Source organism: Onychostoma macrolepis, chromosome 23 (genome assembly GCF_012432095.1).
Source record: "Onychostoma macrolepis isolate SWU-2019 chromosome 23, ASM1243209v1, whole genome shotgun sequence".
NCBI lineage: Eukaryota > Metazoa > Chordata > Actinopteri > Cypriniformes > Cyprinidae > Onychostoma > Onychostoma macrolepis.
In genome coordinates, this window is record NC_081177.1 from 3,715,500 (window position 1) to 3,740,418 (window position 24,919).

The 24,919-nt window shown below is 39.7% G+C and overlaps 2 protein-coding genes across 4 annotated transcripts in view; one reads left to right on the plus strand and one right to left on the minus strand.

The window, feature by feature from the left end:
- The window catches only part of znf341 (zinc finger protein 341), a 15,870-nt gene extending 7,974 nt beyond the window's left edge, over positions 1-7,896 (minus strand). Inside the window, exons 1-10 of one of the 3 annotated variants that reach the window (XM_058764579.1) lie at positions 7,816-7,896; positions 6,723-6,830; positions 5,414-5,601; positions 5,184-5,333; positions 4,082-4,297; positions 2,870-3,056; positions 2,231-2,321; positions 1,956-2,161; positions 875-1,062; positions 129-337 (exon numbers count right to left, since the gene is read on the minus strand). In XM_058764579.1, the coding sequence (XP_058620562.1) occupies positions 129-337; positions 875-1,062; positions 1,956-2,161; positions 2,231-2,321; positions 2,870-3,056; positions 4,082-4,297; positions 5,184-5,333; positions 5,414-5,601; positions 6,723-6,830; positions 7,816-7,846 (1,574 nt within the window). In that variant the 5' untranslated portion in view covers positions 7,847-7,896. Of the gene's footprint in view, positions 1-128; positions 338-874; positions 1,063-1,955; positions 2,162-2,230; positions 2,325-2,869; positions 3,057-4,081; positions 4,298-5,183; positions 5,334-5,413; positions 5,602-6,722; positions 6,831-7,815 lie in introns of all 3 variants that reach the window. The other 2 variants (XM_058764581.1, XM_058764580.1) reach the window with 2 other exon arrangements.
- Positions 7,897-8,760: 864 nt separating this feature from the next.
- e2f1 (E2F transcription factor 1) lies at positions 8,761-24,071 on the plus strand. The gene is made up of 7 exons (XM_058764399.1): positions 8,761-9,917; positions 10,393-10,495; positions 11,422-11,641; positions 11,733-11,885; positions 12,708-12,822; positions 14,479-14,692; positions 23,316-24,071. The coding sequence occupies exons 1-7, from the start codon at positions 9,666-9,668 to the stop codon at positions 23,564-23,566; spliced, it is 1,308 nt and encodes a 435-aa protein (XP_058620382.1). The 5' UTR covers positions 8,761-9,665; the 3' UTR covers positions 23,567-24,071.
- Positions 24,072-24,919: the final 848 nt, after the last annotated feature.

Here is a 24,919-nt window from a genome sequence, read left to right on the forward strand (position 1 = left end):
TGTGTGTGTGTGTGTGTGTGTGTGTGTGTGTGTGTGTGTGTGTGTGTGTGTGTGTGACCTGTAGTAGTGTGTCACTGGTTGTGTGTGTGTGACCTGTAGTAGTGTGTCATTGTTTGTGTGTGTGTGACCTGTAGTAGCTGGTTTCTTTGCGCTGGTTCTGCTGTGGACAGAAGCTGTGTGAGTACTGGTGAAGGCCGAGCTCGAAGAGCGACGGGAAGACCTTACTGCACTGGTGACAGCGGTACGTCAGCTGCTCCTGGTGTGTGTGGATGTGCTCCAGAAACTGATCCAGCTTCTGAAACGTCTGAGAGCAGCTCTTCACCACACAGCGGTACACCTGACAGGAACTTCACAGGGTTAGTGATGAGAGAGGCCAACTACACTTCATTTTTATCTAATGTTTGAGGTTGTGTAAATCTGAAACAAAAGATGCTATTTTATATTTTTATTCTCGTTTTTCAGAAAAATACTGGTAACAATATAAACAGTAAACAATAAGGTTAACATGAACTAACAATGAAAAATACTTCTAAATGAAATAATCTTATTTAATAATCTTAATGTTAATTTCAGCATTTAATAATACATTATTAAAATCAAAAGTTAACATGCTGACATTTTTTTTATTTTATTTTCAGCATTTTTTGACGAATGGAAAGTTCAAAAGAGCAGCATTTATTTGAAATAGAAATATTTTGTAACATTACAAATGTCTTTACTGTCACTTTTGATCACTGTAATGCATCCTTGCTGAATAAACATAAAATAAATTGTTTTCAGAGAATATATCCTATGCTGTTTTGCTTTATATAATTATTTAATTATATAGTTACATAATTTTGACTGTGTAAATGTTTGTGTCTGTGTGCGGTACCTGTTCGTTCTTGTGCTGTGTCATGTGAGACTTCAGCTGGAAGTAGGTGCTGAATTTGGCCGAGCAGAACTGGCACTGATACGAGCTGTCGATGAGGATGATCTGCTTGTTCTGGTTCGTCCCGCTGCTCTGTTTCCCCTCCGCTGAACCCTGTGTCTCCTGGACCTCAGCGTCCTGCTCCTCAATGGCTGGAGATGAAGTTTGACAAATGCTCTTTAGGTTGGTATATTAGATACTGTATATATATATATAATCTAATGAAAAATCACCAGGATTAATGGAATAGTTCACCCAAAAATGAAAATATGCTGAAAATATTCTTACTTTCAGGCCATCAAAAACATAGATGAGTTTGTTTTATCACGGGAAGAGATTTAGAGAAATTCATCTTCCCATCACTGTCTCACCAATCTTCACCATGTACAGTGAATGGGTGCCGTCAGAATGAGAGTCCAAACAGCTGATAAAAACATCACAATAATCCACAAGTAATCCACTCCAGTCCATCAGTTAACGACTTATGAAGAGAAAAGCTGTGTGTTTGTGAGAAACAAATCCGTCATCAGAGCGTTTTAACTTTAAATTGTTGCTTCAGGCTAAAATATGAGTCAATAATCCATAATAACGCTTCCTCCAGTGAAAAAGTCCATCTCCTGTTGTCTCTCACATCAAAATCCACCCACGTATTTGTTTAGAGCTGTTTTAGCTTGTAAACGGTTTTTGATCTGTGCAGATTTCTCTCCTGATTCAGACCAGACCACTATTTCACTATTATATCAATATTATCAATAGAGGACTCATATTTTAGCTTGAAGCAACAGTTAAAATGTCTTAATGATGGATTTGTTTCAGCTTTTTGCTTCTCAAGATGTTAATTGATGGACTGGAGTGGTGTGGATTATTGTGATGTTTTTATCAGCTGTTTGGACTCTCATTCTGACGGCACCCATTCACTTCCATTGGTGAGCAAGTGATGCAATGCTACATTTCTCAAATCTGATGAAGAAACAATGAGTGTGAGTAAATGTTCAGCAAATTGTATTTTTGAGTGAACTGTTCCTTTAACTCAAGCTTGTCTCACCTTGCTCTTGTCCTTCTTCCTCCGTCTGTTGTGAGTTTTCGTCACTATTAAGAGGAAGTACGCGTACAGTGATGGGCATCCTGGAGGCGGTGCTGTGAACTCCAGCGGGCCAGACCTTGTGCGTCTGCATGTGTTTCTTCACGTTGGACTTCTGAGCGAAGGCACGGCCGCACACGATACACTGAAAGGGCTTTTCACCTGTGTGACTGTATATTTATTGTTTAAATTTTAAGAACCCCTGACCTCAAATCTCATATATAAATAATCTCTTTTACCTTCTAATATGCTGCTGGAGGTCAAAGTTCTTGGTAAACACTTTTTCACAGTAATTGCACTTGAGCTTCTGGGCCTTTCCTTTAATTTGCCCTGCTGGAATAAAATAAGAGTTTTTTACCTTCTAAGCAAAACATAACTGGATAAAGATTACATTTCTTTCACTGGCTATTCTTGTAATTGTAAGTCACTTTATATTCAATACTGTTTAAAAGTTTAGAGTCAGTAAGATTTTTTAATGAAGCCTTCTGCTCACCAAGGCTGCATTTATTTGATAAAAAATACAGAAAAACAGTGAAATATTTTTATAATTTTAAATAACTGTCTTCTATTGTAATATATGTTAAAATATAATTTATTCCTGTGATCAAAGCTGAATTTTCAGCATCATTACTCCAGTCTTCAGTGTCACATGATCCTTCAGAAATCATTCTAATATGCTGATTTGCTGCTCAAGAAACATTTCTGATTATTATCAATGTTGAAAACAGTTGTGCTGCTACATTTGACCAATTTAATGCATCCTTGCTGAGTAAAAATACTAATATCTTTAAAAAAAAATCTTACTGACCCCAAACTCTGAAAAGTAGAACTTGTTTATTAAAATATATATTGTATATTTAAGCAGATGATGTACAGACAGTGTGAACTACCATCCTGTGTTTTCTTGGAGGTTCTGGCTCTCTTAGGGATGATAACCTTATCATATTCGCCCAGCTCGGAGAGGTTTGTGCTGATGGTGCAGGTCTTGTTTTTGTTGGTCTGTTTTCCTGGGCTGTAAACCGGAGCGGCGCTGAACACCTGGCCCTCCACACACTGACTGGGCACCTGCCAAACATGGACACGTCAGGTGATTAAACGTTCATTAAACAACCAAACCTGCATCAGTAATTATAGAATATACATGCATATTTATTTAATCAGAACAAAACAAAAAAAAATGTTGGTAACTGAAATAAAGCTGGAATAAAATAAAATATAAATATTAGATGGAAAAACCTTAAAAACCTAAACGAAAATTACAAATGTTGCAATAAATGTTCAAGCATTAAATTACCAAAACTAAAACAGAAATAAAAATAAATTAAAGCTTAATAGAAATAAAAACAACAACTACTAACAGTGACGTTATTGTTAACTAAAACTATTACAATTGTTATTATTAATTAAAACAGGGCTCAAATAAAATTAAATATAAGTATTACATGAAAAGCTTAAAATTAAAAATACTAGAAATATTTTGTTGGCAACAAACTGAAATAAAAAGTGTAAGTTGAAAATTTAAATAAAACAAATTCAAGCTAAATAAAAAATATATTCACAACTAAAACTGATAAAAATAACAAAAGCACATAAAATGACTAAAACTTAAAGCAAAATTAAAATGACAACTGAAAATATAAATATAAAAGCTAATTCAAATGATAAATAAGTATTACAATAGTATATTAATAATACTAACATAACATTGCCTACTAAGAAACACACACACAACAAAATTACTACACTTAAACTAAAATAAAAAAGGGAACTGAAAATAATAATTTAAAAATAATTTAAAATATTAATAAATACTATTATAGTATATAAATAATACTAAAATAACTTTGCTTACTAAAACAATACTAAATACTGAAAATATAAAAATAAAAGCAAATTCAAGATATTAATTACTATAATAGTATAATTTTCTGTTGTAACATGAAAGTCCATTACATTGTGTTTAGATGTTAGTATTTACCATCTCTGCCAAATATGTACCATGTAGTGAAATATTAAGTGTATTTGAGATTTAACACTGGTAAAATATGAGCACTACATGTGAGCGTGTGAATTAATGAACAGTGCTGTACCTGAATGGACTGAAACGATTGAAGCCCCAGTGTAGGCACTTCTGCAGTCCCTCCTCCGGCCATAGGGGGCAGCGTGCTGTACACCTGCACCACTGAATTACTGTGGCTGGAGGGCACCTGTGAGGACAGGGACGTGGCCTGTGTTGGAGGGAGGGGCTGTGGAGGTTGCTGATGGTGCTGGAGGTACGAGGTTCCCGCGTGCATGCTGAGATTACTCTGAAAAACACAAACTGTGTTAGAAATGACCAATTTATTTCTAATCCTTAAAAGAACAGTTCACCCAAAACTGAAAATTTGCTGGAAATGTCCTCACCCTCAAGCCATCCAAGATGTAGATGAGTTTGTTTCTTCATCAGATTTGGAGAAATGTGGCGTTGCATCACTTGCTCACCTATGAATGTGAATGGGTGCCGTCAGAATGAGAGTCCAAACAGCTGATAAAAACATCACAATAATCCACAAGTAATCCACACCACTCCACTAACATCTCGAGAAGACAAAAGCTGTGTGTTAATAAGAAACAAATCCATCATTAAAGCATTTTAACTTTAAACCGTTACTCTCAGCTAAAATACGAGTCTTTAATAACGCTTCCTCCAGTGAAAAAGTGGTCTGGTCTGAATCAGGAGAGAAATCTGCACAAATCAAGCACCGTTTACAAGCCAAAACAGTCCAAAACAGCTCTAAACAAATACGTGGGTGGATTTTTAATGCAAGAGACAACAGGAGATGCACTTTTTCACTGGAGGAAGCGTTATTATGGATTATGGACTCGTATTTTAGCCCGAAGCAATGGTTTGAAGTTAAAATGCTTTAATGATGGATTTGTTTCTAACAAACACACAGCTTTAAGGTTCACAAGACATTAACTGATGGACTGGAGTGGTGTGGATTATTGTGATGTTTTTATCAGCTGTTTGGACTCTCATTCTGACGGCACCCATTCACATCCATTGGTGAGCATGTGATGCTATGCTACATTTCTCCAAATCTGATGAAGAAACAAACTCATCTACATCTTGGATGGCCTGAGGGTGAGGACATTTTCAGCACATTTTCAGTTTTGGCTGAACTATTCGTTTAAGTATTATTCAGTGTTTACCTGTGCTGATCCCTGCATGGCTGCCATCGGCTGATCCAGAGAGCTGAACGCTGATATTGCCGACATCAGAACCTCATCGCTGACCAACACGTTCCCCTGGACCAGCGTGTGTGTGAGCGGCGACTGCGGCACGGTGATGTATGTTGACACCTTGAGGATTATAAACATAAAAACAATATAAATATTAGTAATATGGCGTCTCATGGTGTTTTCCAGCAGGTGTGCTGTACCTGTCTGTTAGTGGACAGCGGTCCGGCGCTGATGGACGGGATGGAGGTGTAGGCGTTGTTGGAGGCCAGAGAGACGGTGGCCAGTGACGGCGTGTTGGACTGACACTGTTCACGCTTGTGAGTCATGAACGCCGGCAAAGAGTTGAACTGCTTCTTACATTTCCCACACAGAAAGACATCGTCATCGTCTGCGGATATAATGTGACATGAAAGTGTTAAAACAAATAACTGAATGAAGAAGCATTTACAAATGCATCACTACTCGGTAAATATAAATCAGCATTGTTATTGTTAAGTACAACTATTATTAATCATTTTAGGTAATTGAAATAAAATACAAATATTAGATGAAAAACTTAAACATAAACCTGTATTAGAATTGTATTAGAAGTATTAAAATGAATAAAACAAAAACTGAATAAAAGAGAATAAATTACAGCTAAATAGAAATAGCTATAAAAGCCAAAATTATTAAAAATGACAAAATCACATACCAAATTACTAAACCTTAAACAAAAATTAAAATCAACGCTGAAAATATAATAATATATATTTTTTCAAATATATATTAAAAAAAGCATTACTATGTATATAAAAAGCAGTGTTGTTATTGTTAATTAAAACTAGTACTAATCATTTTAGGTAATTTAAAAATAAAGCTGAAATAAAATATAAACATTAGATGAAAAACTTTTTAAAAATTATAAAATGAAAATGATAAATGTTGCTTTGCAGAAATAAATAAGTTGAAGTACTAAAATTACTAAAACTAAAATAAAAATAAATTACAGCTAAAAAACCTAATAAAAATGACAAAGCACATAACAAAATTACTAAAATGCAAACCAAAATTAAAATGAAAACTGAAAATATAATTTAGTTTTTTTTACTCTTTTTTTAATTGCTATGCACATACAAAACAGTGCTGTTATTGTTAACAAAAAATAAAACTATTAATAATCATTTTAGGTAACTAAAATAAAGCTGAAATGGTAAAATGACTAAAACTGAAATGAAAATAAATAGAAAATAAATAAAGCTAAATAGAAATATATATTTAAAAAAAACAAATAAAAATGACAATATCAGATGACAAACTTAAACTAAACTAAAATTAATAAAAAAATAACGTAAATAAGTAAAAATAAATAATAATAAAAAAAATAAATAAAGCTAATTCAAAATATGAATAAAAATTATAATAGTATATAGGTAAAATATACAAATGGACACTTTACCTTTAACAGACAGATTATGTATTAGGTTAAACTGGAATATTTAATCATATAAACGCCTGAATAAGCCTCACCCATTGGCTGGATGTTCGTTCCTGAGACATTCTGTGTTCCTGGATCCAAAACACCACCCTGACCGTCCAACAGTGACTGGACATTGAGCACCGTCTGATTGTCCATGCCTTCAACGGGACAAATGTGGCTTAATCAATCAATTAATCCATCCATCCACCAGTTATTCAACAAACCAACCAATCACTATCTGACAATTACACCAGCTCAAAATGCATTACAATACTGGTAATTGAGCGTATACACACAGTAGTATTAATAATCATTATTAATCATATAATACAGTTGTCAACATTTGAAGTGGATCAAAAAAGTTCAAATTTGTCCTAAGACAAAAACGGATATTGCTTGGGTTTTAGGACAACTTTGATTAAAGGTTTTGATCCACATCAAATGTTTACTACTGTATAGGCAAATATATATATATATACACACACAATTATTATTGAATTATAGGTCTAATTATTTCAACTCAAAACAATATTCCAAACCCATATATTTACATATTTAAGAACATATGTACAACTATCTAATGGACATGATTTGCATATTCATGCACCATGATATTTATGTTTATGACCATTTCTTTCGATCATACTACCAAGCGCTACTTCAGGGAAGTACATCTGTACACAAAAACAGTCAAATCTGGACTTATACCAAATAACCACTACTTTATTTACACCGAACATGAGACTGTTAGTGCGTTATAGCACAATAAAACCATGTTTGAGATGTAATGCTGTTTTGTGGCTTTTCCAGGGATGTGTCTCTCTCCCTCCGCCATGATCCGCAGCACGAGGCTGTTATTCCAATCGCTCTTCCTCCCTCCTCTACATCAATCTCTTCTCAGGTACATTCAAGTGAATGAATCAAATTGACAGCAATCCTGCGCTAATATTATTTATATATTTTAAAAAAAATATTATTTTACTATTCTGACACACTGATATTTACACGAACCGAAACAACTGTGTAAAATGTGTTTCTTTGGCCTGTTCGTCTCGAGCGCGCATGCATTCTCACTGTAAACATAAAATAATACATTACAGCTTGTGCATATGCTGGAGGATTTTAAATAAAGTGCATTAATACCTTCCAGAACCTCAAATATTGCCTGCGCCATCTTGTAGCTCCTCTGTGCATAACGCCAGCGGTGGGCGGAGTTTATTACAATCATTTACATTGAACAGAAAGTTTGCATGTTATTGTTTATTTATGTAGCCAGTTATTTTCATGACATCGGCATCTCATATATGGTTTTATATATGTATTCAAATCCGTGCAATAATTTGTAAATTTTATATATATTTTATATTTTGCATTGATTTGAAACAAAGCTTATCCTGTGACTATGTCACTATTTTTACACATAAAGCAATTTTGAATTTGCTGTAACATTAAAGCTTTAATAAACTTTTAATAAAATGAAATAAAATACAGAATAGATTAATATTAATTTAATTAGCCTAAAGCAACTTTCTAAGTTGTGTCATAACAAAAGGATTTAATATCTGTGTTAAATCTATCTTAGAGACATAATTTGTGCATAATGTCAGACAGCTATGATTTTTGTATTTTATATGAAATTAAAGATGATTGTCATTTAAGTTGGAGAATTTACAACAAAATAATACAAATTTTGATTTTATTAGACACAACATTACTAGACGATTAGACAAAGGCTTACAGAATGCTAGCAGATGGTTCTTTATTTTTATGCATACACAAATAATGACATTTCCAAACTGATCGAAGTTATTTTCACAACGAAACTCTTCATTCGTTACCGTTGCGCATTAAAAAACTTCAATAAATCCAAAGACGTGAGGCGAAATGTAGTTTTCCATTCAAACAAGCCTTATCTTTATTTAAAAAAAGAAAAGAAAAGAAAAAAAGAAAGCAAGAGAAAACAGGGCGTCTTTGAGTGACAGTCGCTCCAGCCAACCAGCGGCTTGGGAACTCTGACACGTAGGGCGACGGACGCAACTTATCAGCCAATCAGCGTGCGGCACGGCGCCACGTGCCAGTTTCGCGGCAAAAAAGATTTGGCGCGTAAACCTTTGAGCAGGTTCCGATCAGCTGGAACAAAAAAACACAACAATAACAGAAGCGATTCCGTCGGCGTTGCGCGCGGAGACAGTGAGGCCGCACCTTTCTTCTGTTTCAATGGATTTATGCGCTAAATGAGCAAGAATCTGGATGTTATTTTGGAGTTTATGTCAATACTTCCTGGATTGAGTCATTAAAAAGGACAAAAGCGAAGGATATTTTGGATTAAAGTGTCAGATGAGAACAGAAACCGGAGTTGGGCTTTGTTCCGCATCCGGATCGGGTTATATCGTTATATTTACTTTCTCTACGTTCTGTTTACCAATATAATAACTCGCTTCAAACACGTTTAACAGTGCTCAATTTAAAAACAAACTCCGTTAGTTACAAAATATCGCAGCATTGTCAGCAATTTGACGATTATATGGAATAATTTCATGATTTATGCACTTTAAAGGTTGAAGGTACATTGCTATTTGTATATGATGATGTTTATTTATGATGAACTGTATGTGTTATGCTTTTCAGCCATTTTCAAAAGCACTTCCTTAAAGCAACGGCAACTCTAAACTCAATGCATGTGGAAAATAGCTTAAACATGTTTATAAATAACATGCATGGTCTTATAAATAACTTTTATTGATATAAAGTTGATTTTTGTTTTGCAAACCGAAGTTGACCTACATTCTGGCCTTGTTGTGGTTTGGGAGTCTCACCCATATGTTCAGTCAAGGCCTGTTTTTAACATGCTTTTCAGTGTCAGAGCATGGCTTATCCAACTATACTCTCTCTCGTGCATGCATTTTGAAAGACAACCAGTTTCCATGCATTGAAAGCTATAAGGATTGCAAATAAACCCAGAGACTAAGTGACCCTTGCTGTTTTAGCCCGATATGTCTGAGAGTTTTATATCGGGTCAGACCTCGGAGGACCTGCTGGCGGATTTTGAGTCTCTCTTGAACAATGGCAGCATTGATCTCAGTGAAGATCATCAAATCGTCATCATCTCCACTCCCGGCACGGCCACGGCAAGCACTGTGGCCAGCGACATCTTGCTGTTTGCCACCCCTCATCACACCACCACCACCACCATTGCCACCACAACCCTGCCAGACCACCGGAGACCCACTTTGGGACGCCCGCCGGTACGCCTTCAGCCTCTCTGGACATATGCATGCATTTTATTCCATGCATGTGACCTCTAACCTTTAGGATTCCAATTTTTAGCCTTCCTTTTTGGAATTTTCACCATTTGAAATTCCATTCCACAATGTAGCTTAATGGTTCTTAGTGGATCTGGGCTTGTAACCCAAATCCCATAGGTTCAAAATCCATAAGGAGTGGTTCGTGATCATTATTGTACTTGAGTAACTTATGCTGAAGTTCACAACTCAGATTACTCAATTACCACTAGATTACTGGCATGCAATTAGATGTTAAAGCAGCATTATTGTTTTATGACGCATGCATTATTTTAATTATACTGCAATTAAAGGTTTTATGACGTTACTGAAGTAATGTTTTTGTTATATGATGCATACATGGGTGTATTAATCAGGCCAGATGTTAATAGCTCTACAAGGTCATAACCTCTGGTTTCCTTCTGCTTTTTGATTTCAGGTGAAGAGAAAGTTGGATTTGGACAGTGATCATCAGTACATCTGCACGTCCCGACCTGCTTCACATGGACCAGCACCTCCAGCCACACCCGCGCCTCCCAGAGGTATGAATGTTTCTCAAAATAGTCAAGAAAAACTGGAAATATCAATCAATGGTGAATAAAAAGTGTTCAAAAGTTTTGTGTTGGTAAGGTTTTTTTTTTAAAGGAAGTCTCTTCTGCTCACCTAGGCTGCTTTTATTTGATCAAAAATACTGTAAAATAGTGAATTATTTTTGGAATTGAAAATAACTGTTTTCTGTGTGAATATATTGTAAAATGTAATTTATTCCTGTGATGCAGCACTGAATTTTCAGCATCATTACTCCAGTCTTCAGTGTCACATGATCCTTCTGAAATCATTCTAATATGCTGATTTGCTGCTCAAGAAACATTTCTGATTATTATCAATGTTGGATATCAGTATTTTCATGATTCTTTGGTAAATAGAAAGTTCAAAAGAACAGCATTTATTTGAAATGGAAAGCTTTTGTAACATTATAAAAGCCTCTAGTGTCACTTTTGATCAAGTTAAAGGGATAGTTCACCCCAAAATGAAAATTGTCATTAATTACTCACCCTCATGTCGTTCCAGACCCGTAAGACCTTCGTTCATCTTCAGAACACAAATTAAGATAGTTTTGATCAAATCTGAGAGCTGTCTTACCTTCCATAGACATCAGTTTAACTGTAATGTTCCCAGGTCCAGAAATGTAGCAAGTCCATGTGACATCAGTGACTCGACTTTAGTTTTGCGAAGCTACCAGAATACTTTTTGTGCACAAAGAAAACAAAATTAACACATTTTATTTAACAATTCTTCTCCCCCGAGTTATCCGTATTCTCGTAGCTTTGCAAAACTGAAGTTGAACCACTGATGTCACATGGACTGTTTACTGATGTCCTCATACGTTTCTGGGTCTGGGAACATTTCAGTTGCGTTAATTCGTTCCTGCATTAAAGTATAAACCAATTTTTCACTCTTGTTTCAGTGCCTAAAGTGGCTACGGAGAAGTCCCGCTACGACACGTCTTTGAATCTGACCACCAAACGCTTCCTGGATCTCCTGGCTCAGTCTCCGGACGGCGTGGTTGACCTCAACTGGGCCTCTCAGGTGCTGGACGTCCAGAAACGGCGCATCTACGACATCACCAACGTCCTGGAGGGGATCCACCTGATCTCCAAGAAGTCCAAGAACAACATTCAGTGGCTGTGCGTTTATCATATGCATCACTGTTTTGTTCATAAATGACTCGGAGTGTGTAGGTGTTTATCTGCGGTGTGTCACGTTTCTTGTGTTCAGGGGGAACCGTATCGACGGGGTGTCCGTGGCCAGGTTTCAGGCACTGCAGCGGGAGCTTTCTGAACTGACGGAGGCTGAGGAGAAACTCGACGAGCTCATTAATAAATGCAGCTTACAGCTACGGCTGCTCACAGAGGACACGCACAACAAGAAATATCCTTCATCTCAGTGTGTCTTCTCAAAATGTCTTTAGATCTTTATTTTAGACTAAAATGAGATTTAAATGTAGCAATATACAAATATGCTTTCCTAAATATTTATTTATCTCTGTTTACATGTAGGTAGAGAAGTGAAGGATCTTCTCAAAATGTAATGTCCTTTAGCTCTTTTTCAGAGTACAATAAAGAACAAACAAACAACATTGTCTCAGACTTCACATGCACTGACAAAGAAAATAAATAAGAATATATATTAAAAAAACAAATAAAAATAAAGATAATAAATAAAAAAAAAAAAATTTAAAAAATACACATGCAATAAATTAGACCTAAATTATAATGCTTATTTTAATGTAATGTCCTTTAGCTGTTATGTATTAGACTAAAATAAAAAATTATACTTAAGATTTAACTGTAATAATATTTAAATATTTAATATATTTTCCTAAATGCTTTATATTTTGTGTATATAGAGGAGAGCATGATCTTCTCAATGTCCTTTAGATCTTTATTTTAGACTAAAATTTAGACTAAAAAGATTTAAATGTATCTGTACATAAAATAAAAAAAAATTTCCCCCCTAAATACTTGATACATATAGATGTATTTTTCTCATTGTGTACATGTAAATAGAAGATTGTGTAATCTTCTCAAAATGTCTGTTAGCTCTTTATTTTAGTCTTTCTTCATGGTTTGGGTGTAGATTTGAGCGGTTTGAAGCTGAACTTAGGTCTGGAAACAGAAAATGATGATCCTGGCAGCACAAGTAGACTAACGAGTTAATTTGTGGATGTTGTGATCTTTAACGGAAAGTCACGCTGGGATACGTTAGATGTCAGGACCTGCGTAACACAGTGAACCCGCCGGACCAGATAATTATGGTGATCCGAGCTCCGCCAGAGACACAGATGCAGGTGTCTGAACCCAGCGAGGTGAGAGAACACACACATACATCTACAGGTGCATCTCAATAAATTAGAATGTCGTGGAAAAGTTCATTTATTTCAGTAATTCAACTCAAATTGTGAAACTCGTGTATTAAATAAATTCAATGCACACAGACTGAAGTAGTTTAAGTCTTCGGTTCTTTTAATTGTGATGATTTTGGCTCACATTTAACAAAAACCCACCAATTCACTATCTCAACAAATTAGAATATGGTGACATGCTAATCAACTCAAAACACCTGCAAAGGTTTCCTGGTGTCTCAGTTTGGTTCACTAGGCTACACAATCACGGGGAAGACTGCTGATCTGACAGTTGTCCAGAAGACAATCATTGACACCCTTCACAAGGAGGGTAAGCCACAAACATTCATTGCCGAAGAAGCTGGCTGTTCACAGAGTGCTGTATCCAAGCATGTTAACAGAAAGTTGAGTGGAAGGAAAAAGTGTGGAAGAAAGAGATGCACAACCAACCGAGAGAACCGCAGCCTTATGAGGATTGTCAAGCAAAATCAATTCAAGAATTTGGGTGAACTTCACAAGGAATGGACTGAGGCTGGGGTCAAGGCATCAAGAGCCACCACACACAGACGTGTCAAGGAATTTGGCTACAGTTGTCGATTCCTCTTGTTAAGCCACTCCTGAACCACAGACAACGCCAGAGGCGCCTTACCTGGGCTAAGGAGAAGAAGAACTGGACTGTTGCCCAGTGGTCCAAAGTCCTCTTTTCAGATGAGAGCAAGTTTTGTATTTCATTTGGAAACCAAGGTCCTAGAGTCTGGAGGAAGGGTGGAGAAGCCTTCAGTGTTTCCACAGTCTGTGATGATTTGGGGTGCAATGTCATCTGCTGGTGTTGGTCCATTGTGTTTTTTGAAAACCAAAGTCACTGCACCCGTTTACCAAGAAATTTTGGAGCACTTCATGCTTCCTTCTGCTGACCAGCATTTTAAAGATGCTCATTTCATTTTCCAGCAGGATTTGGCACCTGCCCACACTGCCAAAAGCACCAAAAGTTGGTTAAATGACCATGGTGTTGGTGTGCTTGACTGGCCAGCAAACTCACCAGACCTGAACCCCAGAGAGAATCTATGATGTATTGTCAAGAGGAAAATGAGAAACAAGAGACCAAAAAATGCAGATGAGCTGAAGGCCACTGTCAAAGAAACCTGGGCTTCCATACCATCTCAGCAGTGCCACAAACTGATCACCTCCATGCCACGCCGAAGTGAGGCAGTAATTAAAGCAAAAGGAGCCCCTACCAAGTATTGAGTACATATACAGTAAATGAACATACTTTCCAGAAGGCCAACAATTAACTAAAAACATTTTTTTTATTGGTCTTAAGAAGTATTCTAATTTGTTGAGAGTGAATTGGTGGGGTTTTGTTAAATGTGAGCCAAAATCATCACAATTAAAAGAACCAAAGACTTAAACTACTTCAGTCTGTGTGCATTGAATTTATTTAATACACGAGTTTCACAATTTGAGTTGAATTACTGAAATATATGAACACTTCCACGGCATTCTAATTTATTGAGATGCACCTGTATACATTTATTTTTATTTATATTTGAGGTGAGAGAAACGCTTGAAAAGTGTCCTCGTCACTTTAAATTTCTTAAATTCCTTCTGTCTGTATTTCAGGGTTACCAGATTTCACTCAAGAGCTCCAAAGGCCCGATCGATGTGTTTCTGTGTCCCGAGGACAGTTCTGGGGTCTGTAGTCCAGTCACTGATTGTAGTCCAGCAAAATCGTCCAATCAGAGCCCCCCGCTGTCTGATCCAATCTCACAGGAAGTGACATCAACGCCAGCTACTCTCCCCAGTTCCTCCCCTTTGCCTCTGGGTGCAGACTCAGGTTAGTATGATTGTTTAAGATGTAATATCTTAATTTACTAAAATCATTGTCTTGTTCGTCTTGTCACTTAAGCACAACAAATACTGTGTATATATATATGTAGTGAATGTGACATACATAATTCACCTTTGTTGTTAAGCGTAGGTCTACACACTGTTGATTATAAACGCAGCACTTTGTTCTTAGTGTGTTTATTCATGACTACAGGGATCGCGGTCCCTTTAAATTGCGTGATGACGTGGACGCGGTTCAGCGCCATTGGTTTTTTCCTGCTAAATAAATGACACACGCATTCGTGTGCTCAAAGTGAGAAGTTGTCACTTGCGAATTATTGCAATTTCCACACTGGTGACCCCGACATTAGTCTGGTGGGCGTATCCAGAGACACGACACGACCATGACCGCGAACGCTGTCACCCTCAAACTCCCCGAATTCTGGGAATCGTCAGCATCGGCATGGTTCGCCCAGACTGAAGCGCAGTTCGCGTTGCGTGAGATCACCGCGGATACAACAAAATTCTACTATGTTGTGTCGGCTCTCGGAAATTCAACGGCATCCAGAGTGGTGAGCCTTCTAACAAATCCTCCAGCAACTGAGAAGTATACAGCGCTCAAAGCCCACCTGTTAAAAACGTTTGAACTGTCGGACGCTGAGAGAGCCAGCAGGCTTTTTTCACTTCAGGACTGGGTGACAGCAAACCGTCCGAGCTCATGGACCGTATGCTGGATCTTCTGGGCGAGCACAGACCAGATTTTCTTTTCATCCAGCTTTTCCTGCGTCAGCTGCCTTCTCAAGTGAGAGCTGCATTGGCCAACACCACAATCACTGACTGTTGGAGCCTGGCTGAAGAGGCTGATAAATTTTTCCTGGCGAGTCAGGAACATTGTGCGGCTGCGCTTTTCCCGCGCACATCGCTATGGCGACGCTGACGACTCCACACTGGTCGCGCAACCACTTCGTCGGCAGCAGCCTTCTGGCCCCAACAGCCTTCAGGCTTGTGTTTCTACCATGCAAAGTTTGGAACCAAAGCTACCAAATGCCATTCACCATGCAGTTTCGCGGTTCGGGAAATGTCAGGGCCGCGCCAGCAGTGGCCATGAGCGCCGGCCGCAGAGGCAGGCTGCTTTTCATCCGCGACAGCATCTCCGGACGCCGTTTTCTGTGCGACACGGGGCACAAAGGAGTGTCCTGCCTGCATCCCGCTTTGGACATGGTGACCGACAGCCACGGCCCCTATGGAAGCTGCCAATGGTAGCCCCATCCGTACATATAGAACAAGGTATGTCGAATTGTGTTTCGGAGGACAGCAGTTCGGCTGGGACTTTGTTACAGCAAAGGTCGCCGCCCCTCCTCGGCGCTGATTTTTTATGTGCACATGGACTGTTGGTGGATGTAAAGAACCGCCGCCTGATTGACGCCGCCACGTTTTGTTCTTATATGTGCACGCCAGCGAGGCCGATCCCATACGACTGTCTAGCATGCTCTCAACGTCCGATGATTTCCACCATCTACTTGCCATGTTCCCAGCCCTCACTCAGCCTACTTTCTCGGGATCTGCCGTGAAGCATGGTGTGGAGCACCATCTCGCCACTACTGGTCCTCCTGTTCGCCGAGCTCGGCGCCTCGACCCAACCAAGCTTGCCGTGGCAAAGGCTGAGTTTGCCAACATGGAACGCCTGGGCATTGTACGCCGATCCGACAGCCCGTGGGCATCACCCTCCACATCGTCCCCAAACCTGGCGGCGGCTGGCGCCCGTGTGGTGACTACCGGCGGCTTAATGAGGCAACGGCACCTGACAGATACCCTGTCCCAAACATACAGGACTTTTCAGCACACCTGGCTGGCAAGGTGATTTTTTCCAAGGTGGACCTCGTCCGGGGATATCATCAGGTGCCGGTACACCCACTGGACATTCCCAAAACGGCAGTGATTACGCCTGCTTGGTCTATTTGAGTTTCTGCGATGCCGTTCGGCCTGAAAACGCCGCCCAATCTTTTCAACGCCTCATGGACTCTGTTTTGCGGGAGCTGCCTTTCCTTTTTGTGTACTTGGATGACATCCTTGTAGCGAGCATGTCCAAGTCTCAGCACCTGGTGCACCTTCGAACACTTTTTGAGCGGCTTAGCCAACATGGCTTAATTGTCAACCCCGCCAAGTGCCAGTTCGGTCTCTCCACTATTGACTTCTTAGGACACAGAGTCACTAAGGATGGGGCAGTCCCTCTCCCATCAAAGGTGGAGGCAGTCACACAGTTCCCACGCCCGCTCACTGTCAAATCCCTGCAGGAATTCCTCGGCATGGTGAATTTTTACCACCGCTTCATCCCTCGAGCCGCTCAGCTCATGCTGCCCTTGCACGAGGCTTTGAAAGGTAAACCCAAGCACGCTGTGGACTGGACTGAGAGCAGAGTCGAGGCTTTTGCTGCCACTAAGGCAGCCCTAGCGAACGCCACCATGCTGGCGCATCCTTCTCCTACAGCCCCCATCGGCATCACCTCGGACGCCTCGGACTACGCTGTCGGTGCTGTCTACGAGCAGTGGGTAGGCGGGGCCTGGCAGCCGCTGGCTTTCTTTAGCCGTCAGCTGCGCCCCTGTGAGCGGAAGTACAGCACTTTCGACCGGGAGCTGCTGGGTCTCTACCTTGCCATCAGACACTTTCGTTCCCTGCTGGAAGGCCGACACTTCACTGCTTTTGTGGACCACAAGCCGCTGACTTTTGCCATGGCCAAAGTGGCTGAGCCGTGGTCCGCCCGCCAACAGCGGCATCTGTCCTACATTTCAGAGTTCACCACGGACTTGCAGCACGTTGCGGTAAGAACAACCGGCGTGGCGGACTGCCTATCACGGGCTGTGGCAGGGGCAGTCCATCTGGGTTTGGATTACAACCGCATGGCGGTGACTCAGACCACAGACCCGGATGTTCAACTCCTGAAGACCTCGACTCCAGGGCTGCAGATCGAGAACGTGGTTTTTGGCGACACCGGCACCACGCTCCTGTGTGACATCTCCACAGGTAGTCCTCGGCCGGTTGTTCCTTCAGGATGGAGACGACAAATTTTTGATGCCATCCATGGTCTCTCCCACCCAGGTTCGAAACCGTCACAGAGACTGGTTGCAGCGAAGTTTGTTTGGCACGGCCTCAAGAAGGACGTCAGGGACTGGGCTAACACGTGTGTTGAGTGCCAACGGGCCAAAGTACACCGCCACACTAAAGCCCCATTAGAGTTGTTCCCTGTTCCTGAGAGGCGTTTTGACCATGTAGCATCAGACCACGTCAGTGGCATCTGTCGAAATGACACGGGCATTTATTGGCACCTGGGTTGCCCGTTTTGGCACCCCTTCGGACATATCCTCTGACCGAGGCGCGCAGTTTACGTCTGAGCTATGGAATGCCGTCGCTCAGAGCCTCGGAGTGAAACTCCACCGCACAACCGCATATCACCCGCAGGCTAACGGACTCTGTGAACGTTTTCATAGGTCAATGAAGGCTGCCCTGCGTGCCAGCCTCAAAGACGGTAACTGGGTCGACAAGCTCCCATGGGTGATGCTGGGCATCAGGACTGCACCAAAGGAGGATCTTCAGTCCTCATCCGCGGAGCTTGTTTATGGACAGCCGCTGCGGGTTCCGGGGGATTTTGTCCCTAGCATTACGGTTCCCTGGTCTGCTACTCTCCAGCGTTCTGCTCTACTGGACAATGCGAGGCTTTTCGCACCTGTCCCTACTTCCCGTCATGGCCTCCCTCAGTCGCACATCCCGCTGGTCTTCAGGCGGCTGACTATGTTTTCATTCGCCACGACGCCCACAGGGGGCCGCTACACCCGCCCTACGAGGGCCCATTTCGGGTTCTGGAGACAGGGGACAAACATTTTGTGGTGGACAGGGGCGGCAAACCGGAGCGACTCTCCATTGACCGCCTTAAACCGGCTCACTTGGACGTGGCTAGGCCTATTGACCTGGCTCAACCCCCGCGACGCGGACGACCTCCTGCTCTGCGCCCACCCCTTGCCCCCCTCACTCCCAAGCCATCCACACTCCATGCCCCACACACGTGTAATGACGGGACTCCGCCTGCAGTGGGGTCTCCTCGACCTCCGGTACAGCGCAGCCGTTGTGGCCGACTGATACGCCCACCTCCCCGTTGACTTTTTATTTATTTTGATTTTTTTCTCTCTTCTGATATGGTGAATTCTGGGGGGACGTGTGTAGTGAATGTGACATACATAATTCACCTTTGTTGTTAAGCGTAGGTCTACACACTGTTGATTATAAACGCAGCACTTTGTTCTTAGTGTGTTTATTCATGACTACAGGGATCGCGGTCCCTTTAAATTGCGTGATGACGTGGACGCGGTTCAGCGCCATTGGTTTTTTCCTGCTAAATAAATGACACGCATTCGTGTGCTCAAAGTGAGAAGTTGTCACTTGCAATTATTGCAATTTCCATATATATATATATATATATATATATATATTATGGTACAACGGGGCTAAAGGCCCACCTTAAGAAAAAATGTGCTATTCACTGCACCTAAAATGTATAATTGCAGAAAAAATATATACGTTGTATTGAACATTAATGGAGCAACATATTTTGCGTGAAAATAAATCATTCAAGTTGTTTATTTTGTTTAAAAATCTTATAAATGTATGAGGGGGCACCAGCATGGGGTAAAAGGCCCACGGTATTAATACTTCAGCTAAAATAATGTTTTTTTTTTTTAAATCATTTCTAAGTTAATGCTTGTTCAACACAATCACTTTAGCAAAGTTTGTACTATTTTCTGCTTATTTTGAAAAACAAAATAATTTTTGTTCAATAAATATACTGTCATTAAAATGTTAATATAAAAAATATATTTTAAAATAAAGAAATAAAATCATTTTAATAAGTAAAGATTCTGAAAGCATTGAAGGAGATCCAATAATAATTGAATATATATTTGCAGTTGTAACAACTGATATTTTATCATATGATATGATTAATATCATGTTTGTAAATATGATGGTTTCATTCTAAACATGGTGATTATTGTTGTGGAAACAAACGATGGTCTTCTCAAATTTGTCAATAAAGCTCAAGAAGCAGAGTTCCTGATGTCAAAAGACTTTATTGACCACAGCAACAAAGCCGAGATGACCGCTGCCGCATCTTTGGGATGAGACGTTAAACCGAGGTCCTGACTCCCTGTGGTCATTAAAAAAATCCCATGACACTCATCGTAAAGAGTAGGGGTATAACACTGGTGTCCTGGCCATATTCCCTCCACTGGCCCTTGTCAATCATGGCCTGCTAATAATCCCCATCCACTTGATTGGCTCTATGACTCTCTCTCCTCTCCACCTGTAGCTGGTGTGTGGTGAGCGCACTGGCGCCGTTGTCCTGTGGCTGCCGTCGCACCATCCAAGTGGATGCTGCACACTGGTGGTGGTTGAGGAGAGACCCCCCCCCCACATGATTGTAAAGCGCTTTGGGTGTATTGCAATACACAATAAAGTGCTATATAAATGCCTCATTCATTCATTCATTCATTCATCTGAGTCTTTGTCTGTCCACGCATCCATTTTATATCTTTTTTTCTTACCATAATTGGTAGTTCCGGTTTTTAATTGGCTATGCCACAATTTCTTATCAGTCCACTTTTACTCCCCTGGCCACTTCATTTTAATGGTGGAATTTGGCCAGATCAGCCACCTTTATTCTGCTGCCAATAAGGTGGCCACATGGGACATACACCAAACTTGTTTACCCCTCTTACTCTGGAAGTCACCCAAAGTTCATAAGGTTATATAATCTAATGGAAACCACCAGTACTGCCCAATGGATAGGCCCTCAGACTTACATTCTACATTAGGACATCCGGTATTGGAATAACTCGGCATATTAAACAGTATATTGATTGCTTTCATGACCATGCATCATATTTTTGAGTAAAATAATACCATATTGAGTAAATAGCATAATAAAGTAAAATAACACACTATTATCTCTAATATGCCATCTGAATCTAACCATGTCATGTCAACAAATGGAAAAGTCAGCGATCTATTAATTATCATGTTAATTATTGTGCGCGAGAATTTTAAATCTAAACGTAAATCTTATATAGAAATTTTAACATGGAATTTAAATGTACATTTTAAATACAAATCTTAATTGTAAAATAAAAAGAGGTATTTTAAAATTATATATAAATGTGATAAATTTTAAATTAAATGTATAAGATTTTTTTAAATATTAGAAATAAATGTGGGATGTTCAGTTTAGTGAAAGAGTCAGTGCTCGATAATTAAAGTGCCTCTATTATGGGTTATGAAAGGTTCATATTTTGGTTTTGAGAGTCCCCAACAACAGGTTGACATGCATGCAAGGGCAAAAAACACTTTCATTGTCTTATAATATGCATTTATTTTTACCTTACTTGCTCAACGACTCCCAAACGATTTGCTCAACTATTAATTTTTTCCAAACCCCTCCTTCGCGTGACGCTAGTCTGCAGTGATTGGTCGATTTCATTTTCGTTTCATAAAGCAGCGTTTGCGAGCGCAGTGCTGCTGTGTGTACAGTGTTACCGGGGAAACAGCTATTTTTTGCGCTTCAAAAGCAGCACCTAGTGGTGAAGAATGAATGTTTTCCCGGGTCTGCATGTGCAGCAAGAATGCACATGTTAGATTTCAGTCAGCTGTAGTCTGAGCGGTGTGTTTGAGTGCAGATTTTGGTCCAGACGCCGCTGACACGAGGCGGCAACACCATCGGCTTTTGTCGCCGGTAATTCTTTGAAGTTGGCTTGGTGTGTCCTGGCCTTTTAGTTTCAATCTTTTTGAAAATCCCGCGTCGAATTGTGATTTGTTTGCAAATGAATCCACGGTCAAACGAAGTGAAAAAAGGACTGAGTTCTTACTGACGCTGTCTGGATCTTCATTAAAAATGAAGTTCATTCACTCTTTCCTAACGCTGGGATCAGAAGGAAGGCAATGCAGAGACTGTTTTTTCCACAACTTGGCACTGCACAGAGCATCTTTATCGTTTGGTTTCTGCATAGACCTGCGTGTTCGCTTTTCTCTAAACACTAGATGTGTGAATCGGTGGGCGGGGCTAAACAGGCAGCGATGCAGAAGCAGGCGTTGATCTACTTCTGTGGAGGCGGTGCTTATCCACACTATTACATCATAGAATGGAACATTCCATAAGCTGTTGTTTTGGCAGACTGCCTTCAATATAAAATCTTTTCAGACTAACAACAACGTTTTGAGTTCTGAAGCTTACAGGATGTTTTTGTAGTACAGTTACCTCTTATTTGTCAAAAGCTCAAGGGAATTTTGGTTTCTCAGTTCATGACCCCTTTAAAGTATAAAAATGTGCTATTAGTAATTCTTGCTCTGATTGTTTACGTGTAACTTTTTCTATTAAATTATCTAGGGGTGTCCCCGACTAAGGATTTTCATAGTCGAATCGGAATTTTCGAATCTTGCTGACAGTCGACTGATAGTCGAATCATATGTTTGGGGGCGGGGCAAAATACATTACCAAGAGTCAAGTCAGACATTCGACAGTCATAAATACTGACGTTAACACAGGGAAAATGTGTAATGGACGCCTCACAGATACAAACGGAGTGAATAATGTTTTATGTTTTGATTAAAAGATGGTTAACATTAAACATCAGCGAAACCCTAAGAATTCACAATTTTTTACAATAGTGCTCTCATTATAACGTTATGTATATGACGGTTATTAATGTTCTGCATTTCTGTTTTGAGCTGCGCCCGCTGAATGACCAGTAGAATTAATCATTTGATAGAAGGTTTTTAATCAATGGGATTTAACTCATTTATCTCATATAAAATACGCTTCATTATTTATACTTGTGGACGCGTTCTTGACGCAACAACGTGCAGAAACACTAAAAATTAATAATAAACTAAACTCTAAAAATTCACAGTGTTTTATTATAATAGTGTTCTCATTATAATGTTATGTTTATATGACAGTCCCAGTCATAGTTATGACTATTCTGCATAGTAGTTTGTCCTGTTCGCGCTGCGCACTGAAGAGATAATCACTGTTCAATAAAGCGCTTTACTGCAGCGACTCAACCAAATGCATCTTATACGAGATAAATAATATATACACGATATATATAAACCGGCTGAAATGTTTTGAAATCACTTGTATCCTACCTGATCAAAAATATCCAGTCTTTCATTCTGTGTCAGTTTGAGTCTTGTTAAAGTTTTAAATCCTTGCCGCCAAGATGCTCCTCTGTCGGTCACGGATTATGGAAAGTGAAACTTAAATCTATAGGGGTGGTTGGATTTATTTAAAGCTTTTTTTTCTTTTCAGATTCTTATTTACAGCATTATCATAATAGGCTGTATATTAACTTATTTGGAGAAAACCGGTAGTTCTATGTGAAATCAGACATTGAGCACCCCCATGTAGCCAAAATGGTATGATCATAACACCCCGCGAATATTCGACTGTGAGATTGGGAGTCGAATCAGGCTCCTCGAATCGAAGCATCGAATTGTCGACTATTGTTACCCCTAAAATAGTTTTTTTGTATCATATTAATTTCTGTAGTAGAACAAATGAATCAAATCATTTTTGTTCTCTGTTTCAGAGTCATTTCTGGACTCGGACCCGTTTTCGGGGATTTGCGAGATGCCAGATTTCGATTTGTCTCCTTTGGGCTCATCTGACTTCCTTCTGGAGCGAGGTGGTGCGGCGGACGCCATCGGCCTCCCGCTGGACGGTTTTATCTGCTTGTCTCCGCCACACAACCAGGACTATCACTTCGGCCTGGAGGATCACGAGGGCGTCAGCGAGCTGTTCGACTGCGACTTCAGCGACCTCGGCCCTCTGGAGTTCTGACAGACGGATCCGAGTATTCGTTTTCCAGTGTGAACAGGAAACTGATTCCACTTTGCTTTTGAATCCAGATTTGCTCAGAGGGCTCTGAGCAGCGCCATTTAATTTATTAATAGAAATAAGTCACCTTTAAAGAAATCGTTTACCGAAAAATGAAAATTTGCTGGAAATGTACTCCCCCCTCAGGCCACCCAAGATGTAGATGAGTTTGTTTCTTCATCAGATTTGTAGAAATGTAGCATTCCATCACTTGCTCACCAATGGATGCTCTGCAGTGAATGGGTGCCGTCAGAATGAGAGTCCAAACAGCTGATAAAAACATCACAATAATCCACACCACTCCAGTCCATCAATTAACGTCCTGAGAAGACAAAAGAAACAAATCCATCATTAAGATGAATTTAACTGTTTTGGTTTGTTTTCGCTTCTAAACAGTGTTCGATCCCTCCTAATTCAGACCTTTTTTTCTGGAAAATCAGTATTAAAGTAAAAAAAAGTTGTAAAAAAAGCTGCATGTTTTTTTTTGTTTTTTTTCCTAGAAACACGCAGCTTTTCTCTTCACAAGATGTTAACTGATGGACTGGAGTGGTTTGGATTACTTGTGATGTTTTTATCAGCTCATTCTGACGGCACCCATTCACATCCATTGCTGAGACACTGATGCAATGCTACTTTTCTCCAAATCTGAAACAAACTCATCTAGATCCTGGATGGCCTGAAGATGAGCATATTTTCAGCAAATATTAATTTTTAGTGAACTTTCTTAAATCTTTTTTTGTTTTGTTTTTATTCGAATTTATTGTAAATCTATTGTCGTTGAAGGTTTTAGGATGTCGAAATCGTACTGGATAGAGGTTTCAATATAAACTGACAGGTTTTGTGGACTATTTCTCAGGAGAATCGTATTTCAGGTGAGTGATAACGTATTAGTTACCGTATGTATTTAGGGTCTGGTTATGTTGCATAGGTTGGTTATGCATGCTGCACGATAATCAATCCGTCATCGCTCGTGTAGCGATAAAGAGGATTTACAGAAAATAAACTTCAACTATTCACACAGTCATAACATCGATTAATTTCTAATCACAATTATAGTCACACGTCCCGTGCAAATGTTCATCATGTCACCGATTCTCTCGCATTCACAAAGTTCTGTGTCTTTTAAAGCATAGTGTATAGGTTTGTGCATTTTTATTGCTGTTACAGGAGACGTTCTGTATTTATTATAATTAATATCTGATCCTGGTACAGTAAATGCCCAATTATTCTATATAGTCTCCTAAAAATTCACTTGACTTGTTTTTTGTTTTTGTTTTTCTGCGGATGTGTGTAAATATTCATATAATTTCCAGCCTC

Coding starts and splice junctions, on each gene's coding strand:
- e2f1 (XM_058764399.1), top strand. CDS start 9,666: ATGTCTGAGAGTTTTATATCGGGTCAGACCTCGGAGGACCTGCTGGCG. Junction 10,496..11,421: donor CACACCCGCGCCTCCCAGAG/GTATGAATGTTT, acceptor CTCTTGTTTCAG/TGCCTAAAGTGGCTACGGAG. Junction 14,693..23,315: donor GCCTCTGGGTGCAGACTCAG/GTTAGTATGATT, acceptor TCTCTGTTTCAG/AGTCATTTCTGGACTCGGAC.